We start from the raw sequence: 25,630 nt of genomic DNA, 5'->3' as shown, positions 1-25,630 counted from the left end.
AAATCACACTCTGCATTAATGTGCGAAGAAGAAAGGCTCGACATCAGCGCACTTGAGGTGGCGCTGTCAAAACAACGCATGTCTGACGGCAACAGAAATCACACTGAGTGAAAGAGGACGGATTTAGCAACAAGATGAGCGACAAAGTGTCGACTTGTAGGGAAAGATGCGGGAGGTGAAAGAGGAGGGGGAAAAAAAGCTGAGAAAACGTCAATAATGAGCACTAACACTGTTTATTTACCAGGCCTTTTAACAGTATTTATTAAAGAAAACAGTGTTCTTTAGTATTAAACCTTGATTTTTTTCTGTGTGTTTTACGTCAGGTCATACCTGACGCCAGTGCGAGACGAGGAGTCCGAGTCCCAGAGGAAAGCTCGCTCCAGACAGGCCCGACAGTCGAGGAGGTCCACTCAGGTTCGTCTTTTAAATGTCAAAAGTCTTTTACACAGAGTCGACAGAGCCGGTGTCTTGTCATCGGCAGCCACAGCTGCTTGTGCTTTTATAGAGACGTGAGACCGCGTAGTAAACGTTTGTTATAATGTTGTTTCGAGCCTGTGCTCTTTGTGTACACTGGCAGCACTTAGCGTCTCCGTTATTACAAATAGCTGCTCGTTTTACAAGCCGACGGTGATTCGGCTGTTGTGACGTTATGAATCATAAAACTCATACCCAGCAACGGTCTCCACATCACAAGGCTAAATATTCTCTCTCTCCTCTCTCTTCCAGGGCGTGACTCTGACCGACCTGCAGGAGGCCGAGAAAACGATCGGGCGGAGTCGCCCCATCAAGACCCGCGAGGAGGAGAAGGAGGAGCGAGAGAAGCAGGACAAAGAGAAGCAGCAGGAGGAGAAGAAGGAGACAGAGACCAAGGAGGACGACTACCGGTCAAAGTACCGCAGCTTTGAAGAGGTTCTTTTCTCTCTTTCTCCCTCTCTCCCCCAATCCGATTTCCAGAGCCCCATGACCTCAGATATTCAGAATCCCGAATAAAAATCGAAAGTGCCATAATTCACACCTCGAAATATTTGCCTCCATCATCGCTCTTACCTGTCGTTTCTCTCTCTCTCTCTTCCTCTCTCTTCCAGCGTTACCGGTCCTTATCGTCCTCCTCCACCTCCGCCATTTCCCCAGCCAGCACTGCCTCCACCCCGTCCTACTCCAGTTCCACTCTGTCCTCCAGCTCCAGTTCCCTCCACAGGCCCAACAGCCTGTCGGGGATCACCTCCTCCTATAGCCGCTCCTCCAGAGACACCGAAAAAGGTAAAGTAAAGAGAAGTTTCTGTGAGCAAAGGTTACATTTAATTACCAGAGTATTTTGTTTGTACAGTAGCCCACACTGAGTTTTGATGCTAACAGAATGCTACATAGATTTTTCCAACACAAAGAGAGGAGTTGCCACATGCAGTACCTCTAATTATAGTTGCTTAAGTCACCTTTTATACAAATATAATTAAAGCAAATTACAAATTATCATTGAAAATTAAATCCAATATCATTTATTCAAACTCATTTTAAGACCAGGGGCCACATATATGATGATAACCTATAAACAATAAGAACGCCAAATGTTTCCCTTTGTTTTACATTAAATTAAGTGTTTTTTTACAAAACAACCTGAAATTTCTTGAGAAAAATAAGAATAGAAGTAGAAAATAACATTGTAAAAAAAATTGTGAAAAATATAATTTATATTGAATTAATAATATAATATATGTATTATACAGTTTTTGCACCTATTTTTCAGGCAAAAAAAAATCAATGAGTTTGAAAGTTTTTTTTTTTAGGTGTGTGTAACTCATTCTTTGGTGTTGCGATTTACTGTTTTTTGTTTTTTTTTTTTAACTTAATTTCCCTCGATGCTCAGAAGCAGACAAGAAGGAGGAGGAGAAGGAGGGAGAGGACAAGTCTCAGCCTCGCTCCATACGGGATCGCAGGCGGCCCCGCGAGAAGCGACGCTCCACCGGGGTTTCCTTCTGGACCCAGGATGTAAGAGGACTCTCGCGCACACACACACACACAGTGATAGTTTTAAATATTCATAATCACTTTAATAACCCTTGTTTACTCCTCAGCTGAGACGCTCCTTGTTTTGTGTTTTTTTGTTTAAATCCAGGGTGATGAAAATGACCCTGAGCAGCAGTCGGACTCTGAGGAGAGCAGCACCAATAGAGAGCCACAGGTAACACACACACACACACACACACACACACACACACACACACACACACACACACACTCTCACACCCTCTACGATTTCCGTTTGATTCCCCGTGACGTCCCTCATCAAGTCAAGGCCAGTCATGTCCACCAAGTTTTTTGATATTTACTGCTCTGTCCCGCACAGCCGTTAATTCACCACCACACCTCCCTCACTCTTATCTTTTTTCCTCCTCACCGCTTGCGGCCTTTGAATTTTTTATGTCTTCCGTCTTCCGGTCATTGTCTGGTTGCCGCGGAGACCTTGCAAACCACCAGTCGACTCCGCCGTACGTCGTTGTGCTTTGAAAACATGTGAGGGTTGAGGAAGTCTGGGTCACAGGGTTCACTGGGACGGCATGGACTGAATTTTGTAGATGAGAGACGTGTAAAGGGGGGGATTTTAACTGGAATAACTTAGAGTTTGTGCCCATGGTTTAGTTTAGTTTAGTAGTAGTTTGTCTCAAATGCTCATGAGAAAAGCATTTGACTCCTCCCGGTATTTAAATGCTGAACAATTAATCGAACTTTCAATTAAATCGCGATTATGGTTTACTGCAATTTTCAAATTGCAATATTTCGAAAAGTCCCATTTCAAAAGAAAGACATTCAAGACAATAAGCTTCATTAAAAACCCACATGTATTCAGCACGTAGCTAGTTTCTTAGAGATCTTGCCTACGGCAGCTTTAAAAGGTGCTTGGATAAATTCCCTTTGACAGCAGATTAGACAACAAACACATGTGGAGTGTAGTTTTCGCTGGCTACGATCTGCTTGTGTAAATTCTCCCAGGCTCTCTGGAGAGTTTGAGTCAGATATGTTGTGGTGCCGCTCGATAAGCCTCGGGAAGCAGACTGCTGCACTTTCAAAATAGCTGGAAGCTCGACCCTCCGACACGACCTCCATATCTGATGTGAGACGCCGCCGTGCCTCAAGGCCCGCGCGGCGTCTCACATCAGATATGGTGGTCTGTTTTAAGAACGAGACGTTCGGTCCACACTGTCCTTATGAGACAAAGTCTTCTTATGCTAATTCTCCCTTTATTTTTGTTTCCCTACAGAGTGACAGATTGTCCAGGTATGTTTCCTCCCCCCTCTCCTTACATCACATCCTTTCTTATCAGACGTCACTTTTGTGCCTCTAAAGTGTCTTCACCCTTTCAGGAATGAGAGCACTTCGTCCATGGACCGCAACGACACTCTTTTCAGCCGTAGCTACGAGAGTCGAAGGCCATACTCGAGCCGACTGGACAGAGACGACACCACAGACTATAAAAAGGTATAAATTAATTAACCCCCATATAGCGCTCATCGCGGTGGATTTGTTTTTCGACGCACCTGTTGACTCGCCCGTGTCTTCAGCTCTATGAGCAGATCTTAGCCGAGAACGAGAAGTTGAAGGCCCAGTTACGCGACACGGACCTGGAGCTGGCAGACTTGAAGCTACAACTAGAGAAGGCCACACAGGTACGAGACGAAAATCATCGAAATAGCAGATTATATACAGAAAACAGCTGCCGGTGTTCATTCTGGCTGTTCAGGGTGATTCCTGGGTCAAGAAGGCATGTTACAATGTTACAATCAGATCATCATCGTACTGTATGGACACATTTAGAAATAAGTCATGTCATTTTTTTCTACCCCAAGTATGCAAGTACACACATTAGAGATGACGACAAAGGAAATGGCAGAAAGAAAGTGTGGAACAAACTATACCTACCACACCTTCTCCATAAACTATTATCCAACAGAAATGCTGCTTCCTCTCAATTACTGTCTTTTTGTCAAGTAAATGTACGTATAACATATTATACGTATATGCATGTGTTTTCTTAAAAAGTGCAGCAAATAACCTGGTATCTCATAATTGTTTCTGATTATCATCTCAGTCAAATACACACCTCAAATATTAATACATGTCATGCTTAGACCTGAAATAGAGGTTAGGTTTGTTTTTTTTAAGCTTCTTAGAAACTATCACTGCTAGCATAGCTGTGCAACTAGCTGCTATCTTCGTCTTAAAACTAGCAGCTAGCTTTTTAGCTCCTTATAATAATTATCATAAAAGCAACTGTAAGCTAGTCGCTTAGAAACAGCTCGCTTCTAAGCAACAAGCTGTTTATCTTCTTAAAACTAGCAGCTAGCTTTTCAGCTTCTTATAATAATTATTAGCTCCTTTTATAGCAGCTAGCTTCTAAGCAACGAGCTGCTATCTTCTTAAAACTAGCAGCAGGCTTTTTTAGCTTCTTATAATAATTATCAGCTCCTTTTTAAAGCAGCTAGCTTCTAAGCAACGAGCTGCTATCTTCTTAAAACTAGCAGCAGGCTTTTTTAGCTTCTTATAATAATTATCAGCTCCTTTAAAAGCAGCTAGCTTCGCAACGAGCTGCTATCTTCTTAAAACTAGCAGCAGGCTTTTTAGCTTCTTATAATGATTATCAGCTCCTTTTTAAAGCAGCTAGCTTCTAAGTAACAAGCTGCTATCTTCTTAAAACTAGCAGCAGGCTTTTTAGCTTCTTATAATAATTATCAGCTCCTTTTTAAAGCAGCTAGCTTCTAAGCAACGAGCTGCTATCTTCTTAAAACTAGCAGCAAGCTTTTTAGCTTCTTATAATAATCAGCTCCTTTAAAAGCAGCTAGCTTCTAAGCAACTAGCTGCTATCTTCTTAAAATGAGCAGCTTTAAATGGGTCTAAAGCCTGGGGAAAAAAACATTAGAATGGTTTATTTGTTTAATATATTTGTAGTTTATGTTCTACTCTGGTGTGTTGTGCTGTGTTCTCTGAATAATCTTGTTTGCGATTCTTATTATAATCAATCGTAATAATAACATAATCCAGATTTATTATTCACTGTGTATGTTGTTGTGGTTGCAGAGGCAGGAACGCTACGCCGACCGATCACAGCTCGAGATGGAGAAAAGGGTAAGAACGACTGATCCCGGCTGTATTTTGTCTTAAACTTTACTCATAAATTATATTAACCTGTGTTTTTTTTTTAAAGCTTAAGAAAATAAATAGAAATAAATGAAATTGACCTGCTTTTAACGTGACGGTAACACTGCCGATGGGTTTATGTCTGAAGGTGACAAGCAGGCCCCATTATCATCTGGGTGGCGGTATGAATTCTCCCCTGTATCAGTTTTTTTTGTATAAGTCTTCTCTCTGCTGCTGCCTGTCGTCTCACACGTGCCCTTGTGGCCTGCGAGGCTCAGGGGGTCAGAGGTCAGAGGGCAGAGACGTCCTCCCTCCTCGCCACCCAGAACACCGCCACCTTCTCTATCACCTGTTTTTTATTTCATTTTATTTGAACCTCAGAGGCAGCGTGTGGTCACCACTGTTGTTTTCCCGTGTGTGCTTGTGAAAGTATGTCAATCTTTAAAGGTCCAGTGTGTAAGAGTTAGTGACATCTAATGGTGAGACTGCAGATAACAATAGCTCCCCTCCTCTCTACACCAGTATTTCTCAATCCTCTCTTCCATGCTAATTCTGCTTTTTTTTTAAGTTTAAAACACAGATTTGTTCATATTTAAAGAAACTTAATCAACAATAAAAATGGCTGCCAATGGCCAATTAAACCACAAATGTTGGAAGTCATTTATATCTTTATATTTTTAAGTTCCAGACTTTCCACTTCTTTATTTTTTTTTATTTTTTTTTTTTTAAGATAAAGTAATTTAATGAGTTAAATCTATTAACATGAATATTGAACAGTTTGAATATCTAACTTTCTGGCTGCTATTCAAATAAGTACATATAAACGGCTTATTTTAAGGCTACAAAACCCTATTTCTTTTTTTAATTTTTAAGCGATTATTCACTCAAACACATTTATAGGCATTCTATTCAGTTTCCTATAAACCCACCTAACATGTTTCACACTGGACCTTTTTCTTTGTGCAGGAAATGTTTTGGTAAATTTGTCCACATTTGAAGAACATGCGCACGTGTGTGTGTGTGTGTTGTCATGCTTTCTTTTATTTTTTTTTATTTGAAGTCACTCGTTTGTTAATCATGCTGGCGTCTGTGCAGCCAACGACATCATCATCATCATCATTCACCTTCATGTTTGTGTCCTCACAATATGAGAATGTCGTTTTTTTAATGCTAAAAAAAGACATTCTGTCAAATAATTTCATAAACTCATTCAACACATCCTTTAAATGTCTACATACACATTTTTTTTCCACTTTTAAACATCTTAAAAATCATCATCCATCACTGATTCTCATCTGGCTGTTGCTTGCAGACGCCTTTCACAGATCGTGCAAAGTGTGAGCTATCGCTGCACCCTCACCACCTCACTCACACACCTCTTCATTTTACTGCAGTGTGAACTTTTAAGTTCTGTGTGTGTGTTCTTTTCCGTTTCCTCGCCCGCTGAGTGAGGTGCGAGTTGAGAGTCTGACCCTGTTTTCCTTCGCCTTGCAGGAAAGAAGAGCTCTAGAAAGGAAGATCTCTGAGATGGAGGAGGAACTTAAGGTAATTTTCTCTTCTCTCCGTGTACAGTAGGGTTTGACGCACACTTACTGTTGTCACAGCTTGTTTGGAGGCGGTGATTTGGAGTTAGCCGCGACTACAGGAGCTTAAATTAAACCCACAAGTGTCTCCTTTTTATAGAAAATTATGGGTCATTCACGTTCTTGAGAACGAGACTAAATCTAAACTAAATCTTTTTAGAAAATTTACACAGAACTGGAAGCATAAAGAGAAATTTAAAGCAAAAGTCAGTGCAAGAAAGAAGAAAACAACTGGTAGAAATGGAAAATATCATGACATTATTACAAAATGACAAATCGAGACGACCCTGAATCTACTTGCTGTGCTTTTATTTTGTTAATCATCTCGCGTTGCACAGCACCAAAAAAACTGCACGTGGTCCCGTGGCTGCACAAAAACTGGCTAAATTTGACCTCACCTGTGAGAAAATGTTACGTTTTTACATCCCAGATGACACACGACGACTTTAAATCATGAGTTTTTGATAAAAAAAATGTAAGCGTTGTGTGCAGGATTGTGTTCTGGAACAGCATTGGTTAGAAACGAACAACTCCGAGTCAGGTTTTTTGACAGAAGTACAAAAGTAACACCCTACTTTGTTGCCGTTTTCTCATAAAACTGTAAATTTTGAAACAAAACAGCAGCTCTTAATTACAGAAACAGATTTTACAGCAATCACGGCACAAAGAAAACAACCATTTATACCATAATCGGTCTTTTCTCCCGTTAAAAATGTCATCGCAGTGTGTTTTTCTGTGTCTTTTTGATGAGTGATACACTAAATTCTTTGCTTATTGAAAGATGATTTCATCTGGAGACGTTAAAAACTTAAATCCATGGCTGCAAAACGTCAAAAAAAAACCAGCTTAAATCAAACCAGACTGACTGACCAAAATAGAATAAAGGCTAAATAGGATTATTCCCTTAAAAAGAACAACATTTTTGTTAACCCACAAAAAACAAGAACTTGTGCCGTGTTTTCTTGTGCGTCTGTTAATCTGCTGAGGCCACAGCTGAGGTCAGCTGTTGTAATCTGTGTTGACACAGCGTCCGAAACTCTCGGACAATTAAACGTTCCTTTTTCTGGAGAAGAACTGCTTTTTGAGGAGGAGGAGGAGAGGGGGAAAAACAAAGTGTTCCTCCATCGCTGTGATAACAAAAGTTGTGTTTGTTTTTAGGGGCCGATCTCGTCTGTTCCCACAAAAAAAACGATTAATCATTCCTTTTCTCCCATTTTTCTAACAATTTTCCTTCTGTCCTCCCTTTTGTTCCTTCTTCTTGGCCCCCTCCTCTTCTCCTCTTCTTCATTTAAATTGTCCTGTCCTCCATTAATCCTCTTTAATTTTGCCATTCCTTCACTCTCTTCTGTTTCCATCGTTCCTCCTCCGGTGTCTCCTTGTTCTCCTGTGTTGTGGTCCTCACCCCCTCACCCCTCACCCCTCCCTCCCTCCCTCCCTCCCTGCAGAACCTCCCCCAGGTAAAGCAGGTTCAGGCCCTGCGGCAGGTTAAGGAGCGGCTGCAGGCTGAGAACCGGGCTCTGGCCCGCGTGGTGGCAAAGCTCTCGCAGTCCGCCTGCAGCCAGCTGCCCAGCGTCGACCTCTAAGCCACGTCCGTCTCTCCTCCACCACCTCCTCCTCCTCCTTCTTCTCCCTCTTCCTCCTCCTCCACCTTTTTTCCTCCCCATCCACATTCTTCTCATGCTCCATTAGCGCTCTGCCCCGCACCCATAGACAGGCAGGTGTTCAGCCGCCCAAATGCCACTTTTTCCACTCCCTCTGCCTCCCCAGAGCTTTTGGTTTTCAGATTGGGGAGTGTGTTGTTGTTTTTGGTTTTTTGGTTTTTCTACAGCAGGACACTCTCCTTTTTTTTTTTTACAAGCACAACATCCACCACTTGAGACTGAAGCTGCATCCATACTACTATGTTCTTACCTTACCATTTATGTTTTACTGCTTTCACAAAAAATGTGGCTAAAATCTGTTGCGTTACCAAATCACGTACAAAGTCCACGTTCCACGTCTACGAACTGTGCGCGGCGACTCCTCGCGCACGTTTGAGTCCAGTTGGTGACGCTGAAGGTTGCAACCATGGAAACTTAAGATTTTACTTCAAAAAATGGGAGGACAGAGTTAAAGTTGGTCATCTAGAGCTCTAGGACTAGCGGTAGCCAGATTAATCAGCCCATCTGAATAAACCAATGTATGCTATATTTTTTTTTAAATAATCGGCATTATTAGAAACTTAGTGTACATTTTATTAGGTGGAGGAATTAAAGAAAATCAGATGATAAATCGTCTTGAATTGTCGTCTATCGGCTGCCCTGACTTCTAAATATCAGCATTGGCCATCGACAATTTTATATGGGTCTACTTCTATCTACGACATATCTACCTTCCTCAAAAGATAAAGAGAAAATGGCTCCTCCTCTTTGCTTCTAGCAGAACTTTGCTCGCCCCTGGAAATAACGTTGCCTGCAAGGTTTTTGGCGTGAAAACACAGTAAAAGTCCCGAAATAGTGTTTTAATTTCCAAACACGACAGGGTTGTGTTTTAATCTCACACAGATTTTTACGGAATGTTGACACCGTTGCTCACATTCACTTACTGATGGTTTACTCTCCACCGTGACTCGACTCTTGAGACTTTCAGTTTCATTGGCGTCTTCTCATCAGTCCTTTTTGAGACGAAATAAACAACAGACACAGTTTACCTCGATTACACAGACTGTATTTATCTGAAAGCGTAGTAGTATGGATGGAGCCTGAAGTATTGAGCGTAAGGTGAGTTACAGTTACAACTGAAATTGGCCCCACGTGTGAATAATCCACACAAACAAACACGTACAGTAAAGGAAAGTGTCCTCTTTTCTTTTTTTTTGCGGTTTCTAGTTGTGATGTTTCCTTCAGAGGGAGCTGACTTCTTCTGTTTGGCTTGTTCTGGCTTCTTTGCATGAAGTTGCATTTATTTGTTGTCTTGTTTTAGTTTAGCGTCAAATGTTTGGCCCAAATCTTTCAAAGACCAAAACTGTTTTTCCTCAAATAACTGTGAACATGAAATTTGAATGAAAGTGCACTTTCCTCCAACAAACTCGCACTTGACACTGTCAAATAAACAGAAATTGTTATTTAAGTTAAATAAATAGCACCAAATCCCATGCATGCATTATTTAGTAGACAGATTTGAAGGATATTTTCCTCTGTATTAGCTAAATATAAGCTATTTAATCAACAAATATGTTAAATTCAGTTTAAAATTGTTGTTAAACGATCATATTTTAATGAGTATATACAGTATAATCACATTTTCACAGGCAACATTCAGAAGAAAACTATTATTGTGGTCTTAAAGGATGTATTGCTGTCTCTTAAAGTGATAAGGTGTTTATGTTTTAGCAGGGAAATCGGCATATCTTATGTAAAATAATGTAAAACTGCTGTTATTTTAACCAATAACACAAAGTAATTAGGCACACGGACTAAAAACAGCATTAAAGGGTCTGAGTTATACAGATTATAAGGAAAAAAATCAATAAGATATGACACTGGAAACGCATAATAAATAATAATGAGCAGCTGCAGCGACCTGTAACGTCAGCACCTGCTACTGTGAGTTCTCAGTCGGAGCACAAATTAAGACGAGCTTTAATGACACGTTCACGCATAATTCAACGTTCATGATTATTATGATTTAAGAGTCTCCCCCCCGACACCTGCTCACTGGAAAAACCACACAATTATCAACTTTAATGTAGGAAAAATCATTGAAAGTATATCAATACGTACGCTTTTATTTTGAAATTCTGTGAAATATTGAACTTTTTTTTTACACTTCCTGACCAGAATAGATCACTTATTTTTTTCTTTTTTACACTTTTAAGTCCTCACGTTCATTTATTTGTCCTCAAAAATAAACACTGACAAACACACAATTTCTTTGTTTTAATGTTTTAAAATCTATGTAAAATCTTCGCGTAACACTACGACTTATTATGATACATTTCTTACACAAAGCTGCTTTTAAAACAAGATTTATTTAAGTAAGTACAGACAAATCAGTCCAGATATTGATACGGTGATGAAAAGAGCTGCATGGCTTCATTCTTCTTCTTTTTTTTTTAATCTCCTCTGAACTTTGGCCTGTGGTGTGTGAGCGCTTTTACTTTTACTCTTTTATCACCCGGGAAAAACAAGCGACTTCCTATTTATTTATTTATTGATTGATTAAGCAAAGAAAGAAAGAAGATAAAAGAAAAGACGAGAGTTGCTGTGTGACTACGTACGAGTATGTGGCACGCGTGTGTGTGTGTGTGTGTGCGTGCGCATTCTGTCGTGTTTGTTTTTTAATGGTGGCGTCTTCACCTGTGACGCTCAAGAGAAAAGACGCGTTGATGATGATGTTGACGTTTAAACGACATAAAGCGGACACGTGTCGCTGCAGTTTTTAGTGTTTACTCTGAATCTGAAGACATTGAAAAGTATAAATTGGAGGCTACAACTGCAGGAAAAGACATGTTTACTCTAAGACGACGAAGGAAACTCTGCTTCCTCTAAAATGTCGTAAAATAACAGGGCTCAGTGTCTCTGGGAGTCGGTGGACTGATGCACAATGGGTGGAGGAACCGTCTGAAGCCTTTTCTGTGAAGAAACAAAGAAATAAACACACAATTATGCCACTTAAGCTAGACGACGTGTTGTTTTATCCCACGCAGTGATGTCATAGTGAGTGGAAAACCAGCTGAGTCACGAAGTGGAGCAGTGAGATGCTGATGAAAAGAGAAATATTGGTGGTGGCGACCAAAAATGGAGCAAAAAAAGCATGTATTTTTCATTAGTATAAAGTTATAAAGTTTTAATTAGTTGTTGGAGCAGGTTTGCTAGTTTTTTATTTTATGTAAATGGTGTTTTACCGATGGCACGAACCGTTGCGAAATTGCAGAATGTGCTAGCATGTTGTCTCGTCGTTTAAAGAGTTAACGACCTGGACTTTTCTCGCGTTCTCAGACCCACCAGATAACATCGTCATCAACGGATCTTTTCTCTTATGTTTTTAGCGTGAACCTCACGTGTGTGAAAAATACGTAAACCGTCTCATCTGTGAAAAACAAAAACACGACAGAACGCAGCAGCGTCTGCAGCGAGAGCGAGGCTCTTCATCGCTTCCACAGGCTGCAATTAACCAGATTTTTCTTTTTTATTTATTTATTTATTTATTTTTTTTAAACAACACGTTTATCTGTGGACACTCATCTCACCCTCTCTTCTTCTCCTCCTCCTCTCGTTTCTCTCTCAGATGCTGCCGGACTTGAAATCGGACAACCAGAGACTAAAGGACGAGAACGGCGCACTCATCCGAGTCATTAGCAAGCTTTCCAAGTAGTAAAGCCCCGCCCACCCTCACTCTTTACTCCTCCTCCTCCACCACCTGCCGCTCCATCTTCTGCACCTCCCCCCTTTTCTCTCCCTCTCTCCTCCCCCATGGCAGTGACTAATGGAATTGCACATTTAGATTATTAATTGCAGCAGACATCAGAGACAAAGACGCCCCTCCCTCCCTCCCTCTCTCTCTCTCTCTCTCTTCTTCTTTCTCTTCATCTTCATCCGTTCATCTTGAAAGAACCACTCGAGTTTACAGAGCGAAAGAAAAGAAAAAGAAAAGAAAGTGTGTGTGACAGTGTGTGTGTGTGTGTGCGTGTGTGAGCAGCATGTGACAGCGTTGTGGGCGGCGACAAAAAAAAACGCCTGGAAACTATTTAACCAATGAAGCCTTAGATGTAAATAATGAGGAAGAAGAGATGAATAAATAAAAAAGGACAAACACTCACATCCATCTCCTCCTCTTCTCCTTCCTCTCTCTCTCTCTTTCTCTCTGAAGATTACAGATTATAATCCAACACCTGATTTTTGTTTATTTAAAAAAAAATAATTGTGCCACAGTCTCCTCCCCCTTCTTCCCCGTGTTGTGTGCCGTGCCACGCCTCCTTCTTTTTGTTTGCCCCGCCTCTTTCTCTTTGTCCTCCCAAACACACACTTTTTTTTTTTTTTTTTTACTCCCTGTCGCGTTTCTTCCTCCAAGAGGGAAAACAAAAAAAAGAAAAGAAAAATCTGAATTTTTCTGGTGGAATTTAAGCTTTCACTGTTTGTGCAATACGCATTTATCGTTATTATTATAATAATTATTGTTTTTTATTTTTAACGCTTTAACGACGAGTCACGCTCCTCCCTCTTCCACTGCTCCTCCCTCTCTTCCTCCTCCTCCTCTTTTGTTTGTAGTGTAGTCGGTTTATACTCCTGTAATTTTTCCTCACCGTTTTTTGTTGTTTATTTGGATGTTTTTTGTTGTTTTAGCAGGTACTGAGTGACGCTGTATATACCTGTACGTACTTGTTTTGAGAGCAGCGCGCACACACGCACGTTCACACACACACACACACACACACGTGGCATGCGTTAACGTCTGTTACTTATTCAAAAAAATTAAATATATATGAATTCCAGAGGACACACGTGACAACAGAAACGGTTTTAATTTTTTCTTTTTAAGTCGCTGTGGACACAGTGCAGGTTTAAAAAAATCTAAATCTTTACATATACGTCATGAGAAAGAATCGTCGCTTCACTACATTTCACTTTTTCATTGTATTCTCGGACGAGTGCTGTTTAAAATTTGACTTTTTCTTTCTTTTCTTTCTTTTTTTTTAAAAAAGCTGTCGTATTATAGCCGCGGTGAAAAAAAGAAAAAGAAAAAACCAAACAGAGAATATCTATATCTTAGGTATCTAACATTTTTGTTTTTGTTTTTATATACATATAAACATATATATATGTGTGTATGTATATATATATGTATATATACACATACATATATATGTATAAATAATGTCTACATGCACTGTCAATGCCGTGTGAGGGCTTTCGTGATGTCAGGTTTAAGCAACAACACAAATAATAAAAAGAACGACACGTTTTCTGCATTTCAGTGGCCTTTTTAAGGAGATTTTTTAAGTTCAAAGAAAACGAGGGAAGAAGAAGAAAAAGTCACTGCAGGTGGATTTAAAGAAACACCTTTTCTTCCTTTATTATTATTATTGTTATTATTCTAATTATTATTTTTTTTGGAGGGTTTTTTTTTTCCCCATCATCTTGTAAAATAGGTGTGTGTGGCTTCAAACATGCAAAAGCTGTGCTGTGACTACCAACCACTGAAGAGTTCATTAAAAATAAACTTGTACATTGTAAAGTTCCACAGTCTCCTCTCTTTCCTTCTCTTTGTTCTCAAGTTTTCTTTTTTTAAGTTTCTATATTATATATAGGCCAGTTGTGTGTGGAGGCAACAATAACAATTATTGATATAAATATCTGTGTCCCACATTGTTTCCTGTGTAATAATATTGTACTCGATTTAATGTCTTTGATTCTTTGTTTTCTGCTGCTGAGCTTCAGTTGTAGTTGCAGTTCCTCATCTCACCAGCAGATGGTGCACCGCTTTTCAGATTCTCACACAGATCCCATTGACACAGTTCTTCTTCCTCTTTCTATTCTTTTTTCTGTTCAATTTTTCCTCTTCTTTCTGCTCTTCCTTTTCTTTCTATTATTTTTCTTTCTGTTCTATCTATCTTTTTCTTTTATAAAAATAAAAAAGATTCTCCTAAGAAAATGTATTTCACCCTTTTTCTTGAACTGCTAAAAATGACTTTGCGTCATTTAAGTTTTGACTTGTTTTTGTACACCATGCTCAAAGACCCTCGTTCCGACCGGGTCTCAAACCCTGGTCTTGTTGCTGCAAAGGCAAGAGTGCTAAACACTGCGCCACCCCAGGGGCCCCGGCAAAGATCTTTAGAGAATTAAAAAAAAAAAAAAAGAAATAGTTGTCTGGTTGGTGGTGTGACAGCGGCTCCACCACTGGATGACACGCCGTGCTCTTCTGAGCTGGAAATCATCCGTACAGAAGGAATTAGACCTCGGCAGCTGCACAGACGATTACACTCGTCCTCTCACACTCGTTTTATTTCCACTGCAGCTTCATCTCCATCTCTGCTCGATCGGAAAAACCCAAAACTCTGCTGAGACTTAGACACAGTGGATGAACTAAAACCCTCAGCGGTCGATGGGTTCTCCTCTTCTTTCCTCTCCTCTCCTCTCTTTCTTTATCTTTCTCTTTTCCTCTCTGTGACAAACTCTGACAAATGAAGGCATCGAGTTTGTCAATGAAACAAAGACAAATTTACTCTGGGGAAAAACTGCTGACGCAAAATATAAAGTGTTTTAGACATTTAAGTGGAACTCCGTGAGTGTAATTTAATCCACCAGCGTTCAAATATTAGGAGAATAAAGTCGTAATCTTTTGAGGATAATGTAATGTTAGGAGAGTAAAATAAAGTCGTAATCTTTCGAGAATAAAGTCGCAATGTTAGGAGAATAAAGTTGTAATCTTCCGAGAATAATTTTGTGATGTTAGGAGCATAAAGTTGTAATCTTTCGGAAATAAAGTGGGAATATTAGGAGAATAAAGTCGTAACCTTTTGAGAATAATGTAATGTTAGGAGAGTAAAATAAAGTCGCAATCTTTTGAGAATAAGGTCGGAAAATTAGGAGAATAAAGTCGTAATCTTTCGAGAATAATTTTGTGATGTTAGGAGAATAAAGTTGTAATCTTTCGGAAATAAAGTGGGAATATTAGGAGAATAAAGTCGTAACCTTTTGAGAATAATGTCGTAATGTTAGGAGAGTAAAATAAAGTTGTAATCTTTCGAGAATAAAGTCGCAATGTTAGGAGAATAAAGTTGTAATCTTCCGAGAATAATTTTGTGATGTTAGGAGAATAAAGTTGTAATCTTTCGGAAATAAAGTGGGAATATTAGGAGAATAAAGTCGTAACCTTTTGAGAATAATGTCGTAATGTTAGGAGAGTAAAATAAAGTCGCAATCTTTCGAGAATAAGGTCGGAAAATTAGGAGAATAAAGTCGTAATCTTTCGAGAATAATTTGGTGATGTTAGGAGAATAAAGTTGTAATCTTTCGGAAATAAAGTCAGAATATTAGGAGAATAATGTCAATATTACAATTTTATTCTTGTAATACTTTTTTATGACTTTTTTAACATTGCAAGTTTATTCTCAAGATTAAATTGTTTTATTTTCACTTTGGCCCAAATATTCACTTCTGCTATTGAATCAATACATTTATTTACAAAGAAAACAGCAAATAAAAATGAACAAATGAACAATTAGTGATTTTGAATGACCCTTCTGCATCTAAGCCATCTTTATGACATGACATTATACTAGTGAACCATGTTCATTACTCCACATGCTAACATTACACTACGTACTGTTGTTATGTTGATTCTTAAGTATTGTTCCATTATTGTTACAGAAAACACTGAGACTAGAAAATTCTGCTTTAAATAAACTCCTCTTTCTACAAAGGTGAACTGAAGATCTAGATCACTTTCACAACCCTAATCCTAACAAATGTGACTGAAAAACACAATTATGATATTTGTAATAAAACATCACCAGAGTTTCCAAAGCAACCGCTGCGACCTGGAAAGAAAGGAAGGAGGAGGTTTAATTTAAAAAAAAAAGAAAAGAAAAATGACTTGTATAACAAAGTATATAGAGAGCTTATCAACATCATATTCTGAAATAAAAATAAAAATGAACACTCACCTTTATATGATCTGATAAACACTAGACATACCACTCTTCAGAAATTACAATTCCTAAAAGAAATAAGAGAAATTTGCATGTATACATTTATTTATTTTGTAATAAATGAAATATAAAACTCCCTCAAAAATGACCGCAAAGTCACAGGATAATATTAACGTATACGTGTTGCAGGTCGGTCTACTGTGTCACGTATGAAGTTTCGAGGCGATCGGTCAATGTATGCTGAAGTGACCATCGACAACATTTTCCCTTAGATGTGTCGAGTACAAATTGTCGCGCCACCTAAGGCGAAACGTGGATGGACCAAGCCAAGATTAAGTTGCACCAAATTTCACCAAACTTGGTGGGAACTTGTCACAGCCTCAGAAGAACAAAAAAGTGAATTGGGACCATGGCCTCAACTCAACAGGAAGTCAGCCAGGGAAATGCACCCCCCCCCCCATGCAAGGGGCCCTTTCATGACTGCACGCAGTCCTAGTTCAGTTCTAAATGTTCTTGTTGTAGTTCTTACCTTGGTTGTCTCCTTCACAGGTTATTGTCTTTTTTCGGCCCATCTTGTATAGACTGATGTATTCAGGGTCACCCTTTGGCGCGGCCTTCATTGAGAAATTTAAAAAAAATTGCCGCCAGGGGGAGGGAGGGAAAGAGGCGTGTGTTAAAGATGTTTGCACTGTTCAACCTTGACATGTGAAATTATGATTTAAATAAAACAGTACTTTACCACAATATCTTACTCACATCTGCAATGCACTTCTCTTGACGCGAAGGACGTTCGTCTGTCACTTCACAATGAGGTTTCCTTTTGCAGTATTCAAAGATGACGACTGTGATGATGATGACAATGATGACCATGGCTGAAGTAACCACTGCTACTGCTATCACTACAGATGTTGCACTGTTTGGTGCTGGCAGGGTGATGACGTGTGGTTCTAGTCCTCTTTCTCTGACAGCGATGGGAGTAAGAACTGCTGTTGTCAGAATTACTTCACAGTATTTCTCTTCACTTACAGGGTTCTGAGTAGTGCAGCGGTAGGTTCCAAAGTCAGTTGTCTTTACTTCTTTAATATACAGGTCACCTTGAAGTCCATAGAAAAATGCAGGTTGAGGAAGCCTTCTATTTCCAGTCATTCTTTCCCATCTGAACCTTCGGGGTAGGATGTCTGGAGAGATCCTGCATGTCAAAATCAGTTCTTTGCCCTCTTCGACATCACTGTAGAGTCCACATACTGGTGTAGGTAGCTTCTCCATAACCTTCAGCACAAATTTCTTGCTTTGGATTTGAGTCATTGCTTTGATCGTACATTGGTAAGTGCCTGTGTCTGTAAGCTCAAGGTCATCTAACGTCAATGAAGCGTCACCATCCTGGGGATTTGGAGAGGAAAAACGAACCCTGTCCTGGGTGCCATTTTTGTGATATTTTGTATCTCCAAAAAATGAGATTGGGACAATTTGTCCCGATCCCGGCCTAAAGAGCCATTCAATCGTCAACTGATCCAAATCCTCAGGAGGAACAGTGAAATGACATTCAAGGGTGACATTTTCACCTCGAGCTGCATAGTACGTCAATGATGTGGTACGTCCAGGCTGGGGGACGTGACCTAATTCTCCTGATCTTGTGACTGAGGCGACCACTGTGGTTGCTTCAATGTTTGATGGTCCTGTGGTCTGAGATTCTGTCCGAGGGATTTGACGAGAACCTCCTCCCATGTCTGTGACTGAGGCTACCACTGTGGTTGCTTCCATGTTTGGTGGTCCTGTGGTCTGAGATTCTGTCTGAGGGATGTGACGAGAGCCTCCTCCCATATCTGTGACTGAAGTGACCACTGTGGTTGCTTCCGTGTTTGGTTGTCCTGTGGTCTGAGATTCTGTCTGAGGGATGTGACGAGAGCCTCCTCCCATATCTGTGACTGAGGCGACCACTGTGGTTGCTTCCATGTTTGGTGGTCCTGTGGTCTGAGATTCTGTTTGAAGGATGTGACGAGAACCTCCTCCCATATCTGTGACTGAAGTGACCACTGTGGTTGCTTCCATGTTTGGTTGTCCTGTGGTCTGAGATTCTGTCTGAGGGATGAGACGAGAGACTCCTCCCATGTCTGTGACTGAGGCAACCACTGTGGTTGCTTCCATGTTTGGTGGTCCTGTGGTCTGAGATTCTGTCTGAGCGATGTGACGGGAACCTCCTCCCATGTCTGTGACTGAAGCGACCACTGTGGTTGCTTCCTTGTTTGGTGGTCCTGTGGTCTGAGATTCTGTCTGAGGGATGTGACGAGAACCTCCTCCCATGTCTGTGACTGAGGCGACCACTGTGGTTGCTTCCATGTTTGGTGGTCCTGTGGTCTGAGATTCTCTCTGAGGGATGTGACGAGAACCTCCTCCCATGTCTGTGACTGAGGCAACCATTGTGGTTGCTTCCATGTTTGGTGGTGCTGTGGTCTGAGATTCTGTCTGAGGGATGTGACGAGAACCTCCTTCCATGTCTTTGACTGAGGCGACCGCAGTGGTTGCTTCCATGTTTGGTGGTCCTGTGGTCTGAGATTCTGTCTGAGGGATGTGACGAGAACCTCCTCCCATGTCTGTGACTGAGGCGACCACTGTGGTTGCTTCCATGTTTGGTGGTCCTGTGGTCTGAGATTCTGTCTGAGGGATGTGACGAGAACCTCCTCCCATGTCTGTGACTGAGGCGACCACTGTGGTTGCTTCCATGTTTGGTGGTCCTGTGGTCTGAGATTCTGTTTGAAGGATGTGACGAGAGCCTCCTCCCGTATCTGTGACTGAAGTGACCACTGTGGTTGCTTCCGTGTTTGGTTGTCCTGTGGTATGAGATTCTGTCTGAGGGATGTGACGAGAGCCTCCTCCCGTATCTGTGACTGAAGTGACCACTGTGGTTGCTTCCGTGTTTGGTGGTCCTGTGGTCTGAGAATCTGTCTGAGGGATGTGACGAGAACCTCCTCCCATGTCTGTGACTGAAGCAACCGCTGGGGTTGTGTCCGTGTTTGGTGGTTCTGTGGTCTGAGATTCTGTCTGAAGGATGTGACGAGAGGCTCGTCCCATGTCTGTGACTGAGGCAACCACTGTGGTTGCTTCCATGTTTGGTGGTCCTGTGGTCTGAGATTCTGTTTGAAGGATGTGACGAGAACCTCCTCCCAAGTCTGTGACTGAGGTAACCACTGTGGTTGCTTCCATGTTTGGTGGTCCTGTGGTCTGAGATTCTGTCTGAGGGATGTGACGAGAGCCTCCTCCCATATCTGTGACTGAAGTGACCACTGTGGTTGCTTCCGTGTTTGGTGGTCCTGTGGTCTGAGAATCTGTCTGAAGGATGTGACGAGAACCTCCTCCCATGTCTGTGACTGAAGCGACCACTGTGGTTGCTTCCATGTTTGGTGGTCCTGCGGTCTGAGATTCTGTCTGAGGGATGTGACGAGAACCTCCTCCCATGTCTGTGACTGAGGCGACCACTGTGGTTGCTTCCATGTTTGGTGGTCCTGTGGTCTGAGATTCTCTCTGAGGGATGTGACGAGAACCTCCTCCCATGTCTGTGACTGAGGCAACCATTGTGGTTGCTTCCATGTTTGGTGGTGCTGTGGTCTGAGATTCTGTCTGAGGGATGTGACGAGAACCTCCTTCCATGTCTTTGACTGAGGCGACCGCAGTGGTTGCTTCCATGTTTGGTGGTCCTGTGGTCTGAGATTCTGTCTGAGGGATGTGACGAGAACCTCCTCCCATGTCTGTGACTGAGGCGACCACTGTGGTTGCTTCCATGTTTGGTGGTCCTGTGGTCTGAGATTCTGTTTGAAGGATGTGACGAGAACCTCCTCCCATGTCTGTGACTGAGGCTACCACTGTGGTTGCTTCCATGTTTGGTGGTCCTGTGGTCTGAGATTCTGTCTGAGCGATGTGACGGGAACCTCCTCCCATGTCTGTGACTGAAGCGACCACTGTGGTTGCTTCCTTGTTTGGTGGTCCTGTGGTCTGAGATTCTGTCTGAGGGATGTGACGAGAACCTCCTCCCATGTCTGTGACTGAGGCGACCACTGTGGTTGCTTCCATGTTTGGTGGTCCTGTGGTCTGAGATTCTCTCTGAGGGATGTGACGAGAACCTCCTCCCATGTCTGTGACTGAGGCAACCATTGTGGTTGCTTCCATGTTTGGTGGTGCTGTGGTCTGAGATTCTGTCTGAGGGATGTGACGAGAACCTCCTTCCATGTCTTTGACTGAGGCGACCGCAGTGGTTGCTTCCATGTTTGGTGGTCCTGTGGTCTGAGATTCTGTCTGAGGGATGTGACGAGAACCTCCTCCCATGTCTGTGACTGAGGCGACCACTGTGGTTGCTTCCATGTTTGGTGGTCCTGTGGTCTGAGATTCTGTCTGAGGGATGTGACGAGAACCTCCTCCCATGTCTGTGACTGAGGCGACCACTGTGGTTGCTTCCATGTTTGGTGGTCCTGTGGTCTGAGATTCTGTTTGAAGGATGTGACGAGAGCCTCCTCCCGTATCTGTGACTGAAGTGACCACTGTGGTTGCTTCCGTGTTTGGTTGTCCTGTGGTATGAGATTCTGTCTGAGGGATGTGACGAGAGCCTCCTCCCGTATCTGTGACTGAAGTGACCACTGTGGTTGCTTCCGTGTTTGGTGGTCCTGTGGTCTGAGAATCTGTCTGAGGGATGTGACGAGAACCTCCTCCCATGTCTGTGACTGAAGCAACCGCTGGGGTTGTGTCCGTGTTTGGTGGTTCTGTGGTCTGAGATTCTGTCTGAAGGATGTGACGAGAGGCTCGTCCCATGTCTGTGACTGAGGCAACCACTGTGGTTGCTTCCATGTTTGGTGGTCCTGTGGTCTGAGATTCTGTTTGAAGGATGTGACGAGAACCTCCTCCCAAGTCTGTGACTGAGGTAACCACTGTGGTTGCTTCCATGTTTGGTGGTCCTGTGGTCTGAGATTCTGTCTGAGGGATGTGACGAGAGCCTCCTCCCATATCTGTGACTGAAGTGACCACTGTGGTTGCTTCCGTGTTTGGTGGTCCTGTGGTCTGAGAATCTGTCTGAAGGATGTGACGAGAACCTCCTCCCATGTCTGTGACTGAAGCGACCACTGTGGTTGCTTCCATGTTTGGTGGTCCTGCGGTCTGAGATTCTGTCTGAGGGATGTGACGAGAACCTCCTCCCATGTCTGTGACTGAGGCGACCACTGTGGTTGCTTCCATGTTTGGTGGTCCTGTGGTCTGAGATTCTCTCTGAGGGATGTGACGAGAACCTCCTCCCATGTCTGTGACTGAGGCAACCATTGTGGTTGCTTCCATGTTTGGTGGTGCTGTGGTCTGAGATTCTGTCTGAGGGATGTGACGAGAACCTCCTTCCATGTCTTTGACTGAGGCGACCGCAGTGGTTGCTTCCATGTTTGGTGGTCCTGTGGTCTGAGATTCTGTCTGAGGGATGTGACGAGAACCTCCTCCCATGTCTGTGACTGAGGCGACCACTGTGGTTGCTTCCATGTTTGGTGGTCCTGTGGTCTGAGATTCTGTTTGAAGGATGTGACGAGAACCTCCTCCCATGTCTGTGACTGAGGCTACCACTGTGGTTGCTTCCATGTTTGGTGGTCCTGTGGTCTGAGATTCTGTCTGAGGGATGTGACGAGAGCCTCCTCCCATATCTGTGACTGAAGTGACCACTGTGGTTGCTTCCGTGTTTGGTTGTCCTGTGGTCTGAGATTCTGTCTGAGGGATGTGACGAGAACCTCCTCCCAAGTCTGTGTCTGAGGCAACCACTGTGGTTGCTTCCATGTTTGGTGGTCCTGTGGTATGAGATTCTTTCTGAGGGATGTGACGAGAGCCTCCTCCCGTATCTGTGACTGAAGTGACCACTGTGGTTGCTTCCGTGTTTGGTTGTCCTGTGGTATGAGATTCTGTCTGAGGGATGTGACGAGAGCCTCCTCCCGTATCTGTGACTGAAGTGACCACTGTGGTTGCTTCCGTGTTTGGTGGTCCTGTGGTCTGAGAATCTGTCTGAGGGATGTGACGAGAACCTCCTCCCATGTCTGTGACTGAAGCAACCGCTGGGGTTGTGTCCGTGTTTGGTGGTTCTGTGGTCTGAGATTCTGTCTGAAGGATGTGACGAGAGGCTCGTCCCATGTCTGTGACTGAGGCAACCACTGTGGTTGCTTCCATGTTTGGTGGTCTGGTGGTCTGAGATTCTGTTTGAAGGATGTGACGAGAACCTCCTCCCAAGTCTGTGACTGAGGTAACCACTGTGGTTGCTTCCATGTTTGGTGGTCCTGTGGTCTGAGATTCTGTCTGAGGGATGTGACGAGAGCCTCCTCCCATATCTGTGACTGAAGTGACCACTGTGGTTGCTTCCGTGTTTGGTTGTCCTGTGGTCTGAGATTCTGTCTGAGGGATGTGACGAGAACCTCCTCCCAAGTCTGTGTCTGAGGCAACCACTGTGGTTGCTTCCGTGTTTGGTGGTCCTGTGGTATGAGATTCTGTCTGAGGGATGTGACGAGAGCCTCCTCCCGTATCTGTGACTGAAGTGACCACTGTGGTTGCTTCCGTGTTTGGTTGTCCTGTGGTATGAGATTCTGTCTGAGGGATGTGACGAGAGCCTCCTCCCGTATCTGTGACTGAAGTGACCACTGTGGTTGCTTCCGTGTTTGGTGGTCCTGTGGTCTGAGAATCTGTCTGAGGGATGTGACGAGAACCTCCTCCCATGTCTGTGACTGAAGCAACCGCTGGGGTTGTGTCCGTGTTTGGTGGTTCTGTGGTCTGAGATTCTGTCTGAAGGATGTGACGAGAGGCTCGTCCCATGTCTGTGACTGAGGCAACCACTGTGGTTGCTTCCATGTTTGGTGGTCCTGTGGTCTGAGATTCTGTTTGAAGGATGTGACGAGAACCTCCTCCCAAGTCTGTGACTGAGGTAACCACTGTGGTTGCTTCCATGTTTGGTGGTCCTGTGGTCTGAGATTCTGTCTGAGGGATGTGACGAGAGCCTCCTCCCATATCTGTGACTGAAGTAACCACTGTGGTTGCTTCCGTGTTTGGTGGTCCTGTGGTCTGAGAATCTGTCTGAAGGATGTGACGAGAACCTCCTCCCATGTCTGTGACTGAAGCGACCACTGTGGTTGCTTCCATGTTTGGTGGTCCTGCGGTCTGAGATTCTGTCTGAGGGATGTGACGAGAACCAGCTCCCATGTCTGTGACTGAGGCGACCACTGTGGTTGCTTCCATGTTTGGTGGTCCTGTGGTCTGAGATTCTGTCTGAGGGATATGACGAGAACCTTCTCCCATGTCTGTGACTGAAGCAACCGCTGGGGTTGCGTCCGTGTTTGGTGGTCCTGTGGTCTGAGATTCTCTCTGAGGGATGTGACGAGAGGCTCCTCCCATGTCTGTGACTGAAGCAACCGCTGGGGTTGCGTCCGTGTTTGGTGGTCCTGCGGTCTGAGATTCTGTCTGAGGGATGTGACGAGAACCAGCTCCCATGTCTGTGACTGAGGCGACCACTGTGGTTGCTTCCATGTTTGGTGGTCCTGTGATCTGAGATTCTGTCTGAGGGATGTGACGAGAACCTCCTCCCATGTCTGTGACTGAAGCAACCGCTGGGGTTGCGTCCGTGTTTGGTGGTCCTGTGGTCTGAGATTCTGTCTGAGGGATGTGACGAGAACCTCCTCCCATGTCTGTGACTGAAGCAACCGCTGGGGTTGCGTCCGTGTTTGGTGGTCCTGTGGTCTGAGATTCTGTCTGAGGGATGTGACGAGAACCTCCTCCCATGTCTGTGACTGAGGCGACCACTGTGGTTGCTTCCATGTTTGGTGGTCCTGTGGTCTGAGATTCTGTCTGAGGGATGTGACGAGAGGCTCCTCCGATGTCTGTGACTGAGGCGACCACTGTGGTTGCTTCCATGTTTGGTGGTCCTGTGCTCTGAGATTCTGTCTGAGGGATGAGACGAGAGGCTCCTCCCATGTCTGTGACTGAGGCGACCACTGTGGTTGCTTCCTTGTTTGGTGGTCCTGTGGTCTGAGATTTTCTCTGAGGGACGTGGCGAGAACCTCCTCCCATGTCTGTGACTGAGGCGACCACTGTGGTTGCTTCCATGTTTGGTGGTCCTGTGGTCTGAGATTCTGTCTGAGGGATGTGACGAGAACCTCCTTCCATGTCTTTGACTGAGGCGACCACTGTGGTTGCTTCCATGTTTGGTGGTCCTGTGGTCTGAGATTCTGTCCGAGGGATGTGACGAGAGGCTCCTCCCATGTCTGTGACTGAGGCGACCACTGTGGTTTCTTCCATGTTTGATGGTCCTGTGGTCTGAGATTCTGTCTGAGGGATGTGACGAGAGTCTCCTCTCATATCTGTGACTGAAGTGACCACTGTGGTTGCTTCCGTGTTTGGTGGTCCTGTGCTCTGAGATTCTGTCTGAGCGATGTGACGAGAACCTCCTCTCATGTCTGTGACTGAGGCGACCACTGTGGTTGCTTCCTTGTTTGGTGGTCCTGTGGTCTGAGATTTTCTCTGAGGGACGTGACGAGAACCTCCTCCCATGTCTTTGACTGAGGCGACCACTGTGGTTGCTTCCATTTTTGGTGGTCCTGTGGACTGAGATTCTGTTTGAAGGATATGACGAGAACCTCCTCCCAAGTCTGTGACTGAGGCAACAACTGTGGTTGCTTCCATGTTTGGTGGTCCTGTGGTCTGAGATTTTCTCTGAGGAATGTGACGAGAACCTCCTCCCATGTCTGTGACTGAGGTGAACACTGCGGTTGCTTCCATGTTTGGTGGTCCTGTGGTCTGAGATTCTGTCTGAGGGATGTGACGAGAACCTCCTCCCATGTCTGTGACTGAAGCAACCGCTGGGGTTGCGTCCGTGTTTGGTGGTCCTGTGGTCTGAGATTCTGTCTGAGGGATGTGACGAGAACCTCCTCCCATGTCTGTGACTGAAGCAACCGCTGGGGTTGCGTCCGTGTTTGGTGGTCCTGTGGTCTGAGATTCTGTCTGAGGGATGTGACGAGAACCTCCTCCCATGTCTGTGACTGAGGCGACCACTGTGGTTGCTTCCATGTTTGGTGGTCCTGTGGTCTGAGATTCTGTCTGAGGGATGTGACGAGAGGCTCCTCCGTTGTCTGTGACTGAGGCGACCACTGTGGTTGCTTCCATGTTTGGTGGTCCTGTGCTCTGAGATTCTGTCTGAGGGATGAGACGAGAGGCTCCTCCCATGTCTGTGACTGAGGCGACCACTGTGGATGCTTCCTTGTTTGGTGGTCCTGTGGTCTGAGATTTTCTCTGAGGG

The 25,630-nt window shown here is 43.7% G+C and overlaps 2 protein-coding genes across 7 annotated transcripts in view; one reads left to right on the top strand and one right to left on the bottom strand.

The window, feature by feature from the left end:
• ppp1r12a (protein phosphatase 1, regulatory subunit 12A) overlaps window positions 1-13,932 on the top strand; it is a 55,305-nt gene extending 41,373 nt beyond the window's left edge. For 2 of the 6 annotated variants that reach the window (XM_058624374.1, XM_058624370.1), the window contains 11 exons: window positions 324-414; window positions 727-909; window positions 1,086-1,260; window positions 1,865-1,986; window positions 2,114-2,179; window positions 3,257-3,273; window positions 3,360-3,474; window positions 3,558-3,662; window positions 5,071-5,118; window positions 6,625-6,675; window positions 11,982-13,932. In XM_058624374.1, coding sequence (XP_058480357.1) covers window positions 324-414; window positions 727-909; window positions 1,086-1,260; window positions 1,865-1,986; window positions 2,114-2,179; window positions 3,257-3,273; window positions 3,360-3,474; window positions 3,558-3,662; window positions 5,071-5,118; window positions 6,625-6,675; window positions 11,982-12,068 — 1,060 coding nt within the window. In that variant the 3' untranslated portion in view covers window positions 12,069-13,932. Of the gene's footprint in view, window positions 1-323; window positions 415-726; window positions 910-1,085; window positions 1,261-1,864; window positions 1,987-2,113; window positions 2,180-3,256; window positions 3,274-3,359; window positions 3,475-3,557; window positions 3,663-5,070; window positions 5,119-5,278; window positions 5,313-6,624; window positions 6,676-8,158; window positions 8,427-11,981 lie in introns of those variants that run through there. The other 4 variants (XM_058624373.1, XM_058624369.1, XM_058624371.1 and 1 more) reach the window with 3 other exon arrangements.
• A 1,881-nt stretch (window positions 13,933-15,813) lies between these two features.
• LOC131457015 (uncharacterized) lies at window positions 15,814-18,910 on the bottom strand. Its single transcript, XM_058625763.1, has 4 exons — window positions 17,101-18,910; window positions 16,874-16,958; window positions 16,360-16,412; window positions 15,814-16,233 (listed from the first exon to the last, which is right to left on the bottom strand). The coding sequence occupies exons 1-3, from the start codon at window positions 18,871-18,873 to the stop codon at window positions 16,381-16,383; spliced, it is 1,890 nt and encodes a 629-aa protein (XP_058481746.1). The 5' UTR covers window positions 18,874-18,910; the 3' UTR covers window positions 15,814-16,233; window positions 16,360-16,380.
• Between the last annotated feature and the right edge of the window lie 6,720 nt (window positions 18,911-25,630).

Source organism: Solea solea, chromosome 3 (genome assembly GCF_958295425.1).
Source record: "Solea solea chromosome 3, fSolSol10.1, whole genome shotgun sequence".
Taxonomy (NCBI): domain Eukaryota; kingdom Metazoa; phylum Chordata; class Actinopteri; order Pleuronectiformes; family Soleidae; genus Solea; species Solea solea.
Note: the sequence above shows the minus strand (reverse complement) of the source record. Positions and strands in the feature narration are given on the sequence as shown.

Coding starts and splice junctions, on each gene's coding strand:
- LOC131457015 (XM_058625763.1), bottom strand. CDS start 18,873: ATGGAAGCAACCACTGCGGTCGCCTCAGTCAAAGACATGGAAGGAGGT. Junction 16,959..17,100: donor AAGAGAAGTGCATTGCAGAT/GTGAGTAAGATA, acceptor TTCTCAATGAAG/GCCGCGCCAAAGGGTGACCC. Junction 16,413..16,873: donor CTGTGAAGGAGACAACCAAG/GTAAGAACTACA, acceptor TATTTCTTTTAG/GAATTGTAATTTCTGAAGAG.